Below are 9,382 nucleotides of genomic sequence, written 5' to 3' on the forward strand. Positions count from 1 at the left end.
ACTCCTTATAATAGTGTTTTTAATATTATAATTTCCAAAGAAAGCACAATTAATGCGATCTAATTCAATAGTCTCAAATCGAACTGAAGAAATTAATCAAAGTTAACTTCGTTTTAATGACTCCAGACTCCACTGGAAGGCCAATGGCTTCGTCTTAAGCTAGTTTTGATACGTCAATTTAATTGCATGCTTATGTACATTAGTAGAACCTAGAGAATAGTAGAGCAAGAGGTGGTGGTGTTCATTGAACTGGAGAAGAGAAAAAAAAAATTAATTGGAATTTTAAATGCTAAATGAGTAGGTAAAGCTTTGTAATAAAATTTGCAAGTCCTCAGTGAGTATTAGAGCATAAGCTTAGGAAATGAATCGTTGAATAAGTTGATCTTTAACTGATACCGTCATCAGGGAAATACGAAAACAAAATTTCCTCTCTTTTTTGTTTTCAAGCATCTTTCCATCTCTGCGGCGTTCGTCTTCTAATTAATCATCCTCAATCCCAAATTAAAATTTTATAATTTACACTCTAAGTAATAATATTCTATTTATCCTTCAGTTTTATTTATTTTTTGTATTTAATTCTATTGCATTAAAACCACGATTAGTTTGTATAATATTTCTGAAGTCAAAAGTCAAAAGGAGCGTGGAGAAACGTTTTCAGTCTTTTATTTTAGAAAGGGTTGGAACCTTTTCTCTTATAAATTTAGAGCAGTGTAATAATAATAATAATAACGTATAGGGTGTAAAGTATAAAATTTTCTAAATTATATATATAGAAACAGGTCCAACTACCTTGAATCCCTTCTTTGTTGACAAGTAACATCGCATACCACCTCAATCGAGTACAGAGCTGCTTAACTGCATGCCTACCAAGTGCCCAACAAAACCCATCTACCTCTACAAAATTCTCCATTATCATCTTCCACAAGTAACAAGTTCAAACCCAAACTAAATTCTGGTAAGAGAAGTCTATGTGGGTTACGGCAGTTAGGTTAACTAATACTCAACAAGGCTTCATTAATTTGCTCATTTAAATTAAGACTTAGATCTTTCTCCATTGCGAGATAATTAACTCATCCATAGTTCATGGCCAAGCTTCTCATCCTTTATGCCTTCGTTGCTCTGTCTCTTGCAGTAATAAACGGCGACGAAAAAGTATACTCCGTGGGAGACAGCGCCGGTTGGGACATCAGCGCCGACTTCCCCTCTTGGATTACCAACAAGACCTTCTACGTTGGAGATGTTTTGTGTACGTATGATTTGCCCCTAAATCTTATTAAATCTCTTCATAGGATTAGTTTTATTTATGGCTTTCTCTCTAATTATGACAGCGTTCCAGTACTCAAAGTATCACACAGTAAATGAGGTAGATAAGTCCAGTTATGATAGCTGCAACATATCAAGTGCTCTTCTAACAGGCAGTGACGGAAACACATCTGTCCCTTTGACCACCCGAGGTGATAGGTACTTCGTTTGTGGCGTAATAACACATTGCTTAGGAGGCATGAAGCTTCAAGTACACGTGGACAGAAGGCCGGTGATAGCTCCGGCCGGGGCGCCGCAGTCGCCGGGGTTTTATTCCGGTGCTCCTTCTCCGTTGGCGCAGAGGCCTTTTACCAAGAGTGATGACCCTAATTCTTTTCCTTCTCTTACTGGGTCTTCTTCTCGCTTTGCAACGGGTTACATGGTTTTGTCTTGGAGTTGTGCACTACTGCAGGTCTTGTATTGGTGTTTATTGTAAGAGTACGTACGAAAGATGGAAGGGAGTAGAAGAGACATATCAAGTAATTAAAGAACCCTTTTGTTATATGGACTATATAAACATATTAAGAAACAGAAGATTTTTTTTATAATAAGGTTGAATTAACGTTAAGAAGGGTAACCGAAGGATTGGTTAACTTGATGAGTAATATGAGATCTCAGTTATGCTGATAAAAATGTAACTTACTATTACAAACCATATATTACTCATAATTCCAAAAGCTTCTAAATAAAAGATGTACACAAACAATGACCATCTCAATCTTATTCATCAAATCTCGACAACATGGTGATACAAAAAAGATGCACATACGAGTTCCCCCCAAACAAATGATCTCTATAATATGACTCCCTACTAGAACCACCCCCTGATACGAAAAAGTGACTAAAAAATAGTTACTTACTCCATCAATCATAATAAATAATTAATACCAGTAAAAATAACCACCATCATCGTCATCTCTCTTATATCAAAAGCCCAAATCCACCGATCAAAAGCGACGCCAATCCCAAACTTAGACCCTCCACACGCGCCGCCGCGGACCCATCTGCCGGTGTCGACGAGACCGGCACTGACGCCGGCGTAATCGCCGTCGGACTAGGAGAAACTGAGGGCGGGGAGGTAGTAGCTACCGGCGCCTCGGCGGCTGGAGCCGAAGCGGGGGTCACCGACGGGGAAACGGTGGGGGCCAGCAATGGGGGTGGCGTGGCCGGCGGCGGGGCGGCTACTGGTGGAGGCGTGGCGGGAGGAGGGGTGGCTACGGGTGGTGGTGTGGCTGGGGGCGGCGCTGCTACGGGTGGTGGTGTGGCCGGTGGCGGAGTGGCTACCGGTGGCGGGGTGGCAACTGGTGGTGGTGTGGCCGGTGGTGGGGTGGCGACTGGAGGAGGAGTGGCTGGTGGTGGGGTGGCGACCGGCGGAGGGGCAGCGACCGGCGGAGGGGTGGCTACAGGTGGAGGGGTGACGACCGGCGGAGGGGTGACGACCGGTGGAGGGGTGGCGACCGGTGGAGGGGTGGAGACGGGAGTGGTGGGTGGGGGTGAAGCTGGGGTTTGGGCAATGCAGGTGGAGAGGAGGGAGAGGGAGATGGATAGAGCTACTAGAACTTGAGAATTTAGGATCGCCATGTTTGAGATCTCTCTGTCTCTCTCCCTCACTCCCTGTGTTCAAGAGGAAGTGAGAGAAAGAGAGGAAGACTGGGTGATATATAGAGAGGAGAGGAAGAGGAAGAGAGGCTGTGTTTAGTATGCTTCTGGTGAGGGGCAGTAATAGCTGCAGCAGTTTCATGCAACCGAGGTAGCAGAAGATGTAGTCACAGTGATAGCTGGGGATAATAGACTTAATAGTCGCTGGGGGAAATTTTACTTTGGGGCAAAGGCAAAGGCAAGGGGAAAAAAAGCTACTTTACAGCCTCCCAAAAGCCGGTGCTCTTTCCGTTGTCTTCTCGCTTTCCTTCTCAGAACTGATAGCCTGCAGAGTCAGTTGTAGGAGTATGCTACGGCCGGGGTAATTCATACCTCCTGACTGGCTGAATTAACGCTTAATAATGGATTTTGACTACCAATCATCGCCATCTCCTGCCAATCTTTTTGTTTATATATTATGAGCAGTAAACTAGTAGCAAGCTTAAACAACTATGCATATGTAGAGCTTTAATAATTTTTTTATCTAATATTAATTTTTATGTCAACAAATAAAATTAAATTCATGACGGTTCAGTATTATGATAAATTATAAGATCAATTTATTATTTATTAGCACATAACTAATATTAATAGCTACAATCTTTGAAGTTCAAGTCCATCAAAAAATATAGATGTATACACACTTTTCTTATACCTATTTTTCAGGGGATGCAGATATTCTACGCGAGATCTACCTTTTGTTTGCACATACCCCATGATCAAGTCGAGAAAGACAGGTAAACAACTCCCTCCAGAGCCACAGAGATGAAATGGACTTTAAGAAACAGAGAGTAACCTATCTGGCTGTGAACAATCTGGAATTCTCAGTGGCGTGAGTCTCACTTTTATTACATTCATTCAATAATTAACGTACAGTTATGTGGATGGATGTGACCATATGCTTTTGAGACATAAGCACGGTGATGTGATGATAAGAGAGTAAGGTGGGGTCTTTCATTGTAAGGAAAGCAAGGTATTCGACCCACCACCTCTCTTTTCCCACCTACCAGTGTCATCATGCATTCGAATTAATCATGTTGCTGCTCGTTTCTAAAGAGATGACATCTAGACTCTCAGAGTGTTAAGAAAAGATTTCACCTGTCACTAAAATATATCAAGTTTTATGTGCACCCTGCTAATGAAACAAGGTACTTCAGATTTGGAGTGATCTTGACGAAGTTCATTAACTTTGTATCAACAGTGAATCCAAGGTGTAGATAAAGCTTATTTTGCCATGACTCGAGGGTTATGACATAGAATGCTTGACATTTAAAAGTTAAAAACACCTCACAATCATTGGGAAGAGGACTGGATCATACCTCAACCTAATTTGCAAAGCTTTATATGAAATGAAATTTATTTTGCTTGAAAAATAAGAACTCAAGATAATAGTTCAACTAAGTATCAGATGCTTTTGAACTATACTAGTAGCAGAAGTCAAAATGCCTTGTCTGACACCAGCTTAGAACTGTAATAGTATCAGATGCTCAGCTTCGCTCAAGTTCATCTCAATAATTTTCTGAAAGATGGACATACAAAAATGCTTCTTCAATAAATCTGGTGGTCTACTTGCCAGAAGGGATAAGCATAAGGATATCACCAATTTGCAGAAGACTAGCCCTGTCTGACACCATCTCAAATATCTCATACGCCATACTATTCCGCACCCTCCCCTGCATTCTACCTTCACCTGAACCAGTATTGCTTAGGATGCAAATCATGCAAAGGTCAAGAAGAACTGTCCATTTCCAAACTAATTTTCTAGCAGAGTTGACTTGAGATATGAACATAATACAGGGCAACTTAAAGAAGACTCGACTCTTCTAAGAAGCTACTGAAAAAGGCAGTACTACTTTTCGGGCAAAAATGGAGCAGCAATATTGTAATGGATTTGGCTTGCCCCACTTGAAATCACAATACTCATGCTATACTTTGATGTTTCTCTGTATCCTAATGCACCTTGCATCATTATCAGATCTCAAAGTAAATAAGTGTCCAATTGATTGTTGCAAAACTATACTTGATTCTAGAGATTGGACGAAGGCTGTTTCTCTCAGCTATCCTCCACTAGAAGTGGAACCGCAATAGAACCTGAAATAGTGAGTAACCACAGAGAGAAAATTAGCTGGTAGGTTCTTGAATTTTGATGTCCTTCCTTCAAGAAGAAAAAGAGAAAAAAAGAAAAGAAGAGAAGACATGCTGTAATTTAACATTTACCTTCAGCAGCTCCACTCTGCCTGGCATTTGAAGGACTTCGGCGCTGCTGTATTATGTGTGAAATTTCTGCTTTGACAAGAACAGATAAAAGTGCACCAGCAATAAATGCCCCAATCATAAGCATTTGGAACACTGCACTCCATCCCCTTCTTGAGATGAATCCAGTAAGAAGCGGCCCAAGAGCAGCACCAGCTGATCCTGTCCCGTCTATAATTGCAGTAACAGTTGCCAAAGCTCGAGAATCTCCCTTGAGAGAGCCGTGAGTACCAAGATCAGTGGAAACAGCAGTTGTTATGAGAGCATAAGGCCCATTGACAAATAAGCCAGCAATCATCATCAGCACAATGTTCGCAGACTTTGAAATGCTACCAAATGTATGGAAGGCATAAAGAGAAGGTATTGCCAAGTACGTGAAGGTGGCCGCAGTAGTGGCCCTAGCATTAAGTTGGTCAGATATGAAACCAGCAAGGATTCCACCGATGATTCCCCCGACGTCAAATAGAGTAGAAAGGTTTCCGGCGGTCTTGACAGACATGTACTCACCTCCTATAGCTGGAGTAGGATTCAAGCAGCAAATTAAAGTTTTGTTAATTCTTTGACATAGATATTGCTCAGACAAGCGAAACAACATTTACTGCAAATTTAAATGCTCTTATTTAGTGCATGATAATCTGACAAGACAAAGAACAAGTGAAAATAATGGTTTCCAGTCAGAAAGTATAACTACCTTACCTAATACCAACCTAGGACTTCAATTAGCAGAGCCACCATTGCACATTTGTTAGTAATTCCAATCGCAACGTTTCTCTTTTTCTTTTTCTTCTCTAAATTGCAGCCAAATTTTTCTACCAAAAATTCTTACAATGTAGACTCGCTAAACAAGCTAATTCTTCCACATCTTACCAATTAACCTGGTTACTCTTCAAATAACTTACGGGCATATTCTCTATAAGTGAGTATAAACCAAATTTATGTCATTGCAGCCACTGGAAATCACAACAGTTACTTAGAAAAGAGTTGTCAATATATGTCAACAGCACACTTGCCTGCTTGCTGATGCTAACTTCAGCACAACATTTAGAACTTTTACAAAATTAACAGCCAATGCAACAGTTGACGAGGAACAAGTACCTGTCTGACTCAGATAAAACGGCAGCCAGTACAAAATTGTATAAGCTACAAGCTTCGAGAAGAAGAGGCAGAGGGCGAAAGGAATCACTCCCGGTATCAAGCAAGCCTTTACAATTCCAACAGCACCTCCTTTCTCCCCCTTCCCTCCTTCGCCTCCTCCAACACGCCCTTCCTCCTCATCTCCACCTCTACGCCGATTACCCTCCCGAGAACCGCTAAATCCAACATCCTCTGGGGACGACGCCAGAAACAAGTACACAACCAATCCTCCCAAAACAATCAAAGCCCCAGGAAGAATAAAAGACCACCCCCACCCATACTCTAGCACACTGGCAGCGAGCAGGGATCCCCCAATGTTCCCAACCGATGTGTGCGCGTTCCAGATCCCCATGATGAGCCCTCTCTTTCGCCCGCCGAACCAATTCCCGACCACCGCCACCACCGACGGCCATCCCGTTGCTTGGAGCAATCCTGCAAGCATCTGGGTGGCGAGGTAGAAGCCGAAGGAATGGATTTGCCAAAAGTAGCCCATTCCGAAGAGGATCACAAAGGCGCCACTGCCGACCATGCCGGCCGCGAGGAAGAGGCGGAGGTCGAGGCGGTCACCGAGGTGGCCGGCGACGTACATACCTAAAACGAATCCACTAATTTAACCAATTAACACAAAAAGGTTAAACCTTTAGGGTGAAGAACGAACAACACCACCACCAACACGTGTACCTAAAGAGTAGCAGGCGAGGAAGGCGACGTCGATCTCGCCGAGCTTCGCGGTGCCGTCGGGGCCGTCGAAGGGGGCCCATCCTTTCCTGTGCGAATTACGATTGATCGGAGAAGGGGATGCCTCGGGGTAGAGGACGCTCTTGACGATGCTGGGGGGCTTGCGAGAAGCGTGGTAGCAAGCGTAGGCGATGAAGGTGAGGAAGAGGACGAGGACACGGTGGGCGTTGCGAGACCAGTCCTTGGCGCCGAGGCTGCGAGCTAGCTGAATCCCGGGAGGAGGAGATCGCGTCTTCTCCATTGAAGAAGTAAACAAATCCTGAAATGGCGGTAGAAGATTGATCAGGTTGCGATTTGGATTGTCGTTGATTTGGTTAAATAGATGGGAAAACACTTGAGGCCGGGATTGGAGAAGGGAACGAGGGAAGCGAGATGTATTGGGGACGAGCGAGATGGAAGGCAGGGAGAGAGAGAAGAGAGAGGAGAGGTGACGAAGGGAAAGGTGTTGGGGTTTGAATGGAGGAGGGAAGGGCGAGAGAGGTGAGTCAGCGAGTGGGAAGGACAAAACGTGGCGTGTTCGGGGGAGAAGCTACTGCATGCATGTCTGCATGCAGTTGGATTGCAGGAGGTGTTTGTTACTGTGCTCACCGCAAATTACGTTAAAAATTAAGAATACATTTTCTTTTTTTTTAAAACCAAATTTAAACTTAAATTCTACCCCAGATACCTTAGTTAAACTTAAATTAAGAATACCTTAGATAAGATAAGTGTGTGGTTGCAAGTGTATGTCCACAATCTAAGAATGCACAGCTACTCAGCTAGATTAGTTAATCCAAAACTTCCAACAATTAGTTTATGAGACACACTTGATTAGATTATGTAACAGTTTGTTTGATAGATATACTTAATCATAGGATTAGATAAAACAGCCAGTGCAGCTATCAAAATTCTTTTCACTCTAAACTGTAAGATGAAAAAAGTTTATGCATATATTATAGTATAATTTATGCATAAACTTATAAAAAATACTTCTATATAGATAATAATATATAAAAATGCTAGATGAAAAAATATGAGAGAAAAATACGTATTAGTAAACTAGTATCGAGATATGTTATTATTTAATAAATATACAAGTATGTAGATAATTATACTAGAATTAACTAATGCTTATTTTATAAATAAGTGAAGCCAAAGTCCCATATAAATATTATATTCCTTTCTAGCAAGTTGTTAGTAGCAACCAAACATATAGAAAATTTATTGAAAAGTTTATGCATATATTATAGTATAATGTATATATGTTGAGGATGCTAATAATGAAGCCCATTTAAATCTTGTATGAATAAAAGATTAGTTCTAATTTTTCTTAAGCTACTCAATCTAACAATGTATGTATAAAAACTTACCCACTAAACCAGAAAAAGATTACACAATTTATGTGCATTACTTATCAATTCATACATGTTTGTAAGGGCCTCATGTAATTCGATTATATTTTACCTTTTAATTTAATATAGAAAATTAAGAGTATATATTTTTTATAGTCAATATTAGGGGTGTAAACCAGCCGAGAGCCCGGCTCTAATCAAGCTTGGATTGAAATTAATTTCGAACCTATCTTTGTGATCAAGCTTGAATTGAAATAATTTCAATCCGAGCCAATTTCGAACTCGAGCCAATTTTGAGCTTAAACGAGCTGTTCAATTAGCAATTTCAAGCCTTATCAATTTCAAACTATTTTCGAGCCTGAGCAAGCTTGAATTAATTTAGGCTTGAATCAAGCTCGAAATAAAACATAATTCAACTATAAAAATATAAATATTACTTAAATATAAATTACAAATAATAAAGATAAATGGGTTAGAAAACTACAAGCAACTATATAAATTATAAGTAATAAAAATAATTGTGTCAAGAAACAATAAACAACTAAAATGTAAATTACAAATAATAAAGATAATTGTGTAAGAAAATAATGGATGAAACGGTTTTGATTTGATGGTTCATATTAATTTAATATTACTCATATTATATATATATATATATTCGAGTCTTATCGAGCCAACTCGATCGAGTCAGCTCAGCATCAAGTTTGGCTCAAATTTAATTTCGAACATAGCTTTAATGATCGAGCATTATCGAGTTGAGCTCAGCTCGATTATTTTGACAGCCATAGTTAATATATATTTTATTATAATAAAGTGCAAACAAATTATATGTGCGGTGAGTTTATTATTAATAATTGATAAATTAAATGTAATTAAGTTGAAAAGCAAAGCCCCTGTTTGTAAGTAAAATTGTTTTGATCCGTATTTGCTAAGTGATTAAAAAGTGGAATTATATTGCAAATTATCCTAGCGAGCACGTTTGTATT

General features: G+C 40.4%; 2 protein-coding genes and 1 long non-coding RNA gene across 4 annotated transcripts; 1 reads left to right on the plus strand and 2 right to left on the minus strand.

Moving 5' to 3' along the window:
* The first annotated feature begins 1,083 nt into the window (after positions 1-1,083).
* On the plus strand, positions 1,084-1,738 carry LOC140784046 (stellacyanin-like). The gene is made up of 2 exons (XM_073131224.1): positions 1,084-1,246; positions 1,329-1,738. The coding sequence occupies exons 1-2, from the start codon at positions 1,084-1,086 to the stop codon at positions 1,736-1,738; spliced, it is 573 nt and encodes a 190-aa protein (XP_072987325.1).
* A 259-nt stretch (positions 1,739-1,997) lies between these two features.
* Positions 1,998-3,684, minus strand: LOC140784597 (uncharacterized). The gene is made up of 2 exons (XR_012108293.1): positions 3,636-3,684; positions 1,998-3,341 (listed from the first exon to the last, which is right to left on the minus strand). It is a non-coding gene; the product is annotated as an uncharacterized lncRNA (long non-coding RNA).
* A 595-nt stretch (positions 3,685-4,279) lies between these two features.
* LOC140783340 (putative glycerol-3-phosphate transporter 4) lies at positions 4,280-7,495 on the minus strand. 2 transcript variants are annotated; one of them, XM_073130208.1, is made up of 5 exons: positions 7,400-7,495; positions 7,009-7,324; positions 6,289-6,918; positions 5,158-5,709; positions 4,280-5,031 (listed from the first exon to the last, which is right to left on the minus strand). In XM_073130208.1, exons 2-5 carry the CDS (start codon positions 7,304-7,306, stop codon positions 4,994-4,996), a joined length of 1,518 nt encoding a protein of 505 aa, XP_072986309.1. In that variant the 5' UTR covers positions 7,307-7,324; positions 7,400-7,495; the 3' UTR covers positions 4,280-4,993. The 2 variants fall into 2 exon arrangements, with proteins under 2 accessions (XP_072986309.1, XP_072986310.1); XM_073130209.1 differs by lacking the exon at positions 7,400-7,495 and having other exon boundaries at positions 6,289-6,932; positions 7,009-7,231.
* Positions 7,496-9,382: the final 1,887 nt, after the last annotated feature.

The sequence above is a fragment of the Typha latifolia genome, chromosome 3, assembly GCF_019914945.1.
Source record: "Typha latifolia isolate L0001 chromosome 3, TyphaL0001v2, whole genome shotgun sequence".
NCBI classification, from domain to species: domain Eukaryota; kingdom Viridiplantae; phylum Streptophyta; class Magnoliopsida; order Poales; family Typhaceae; genus Typha; species Typha latifolia.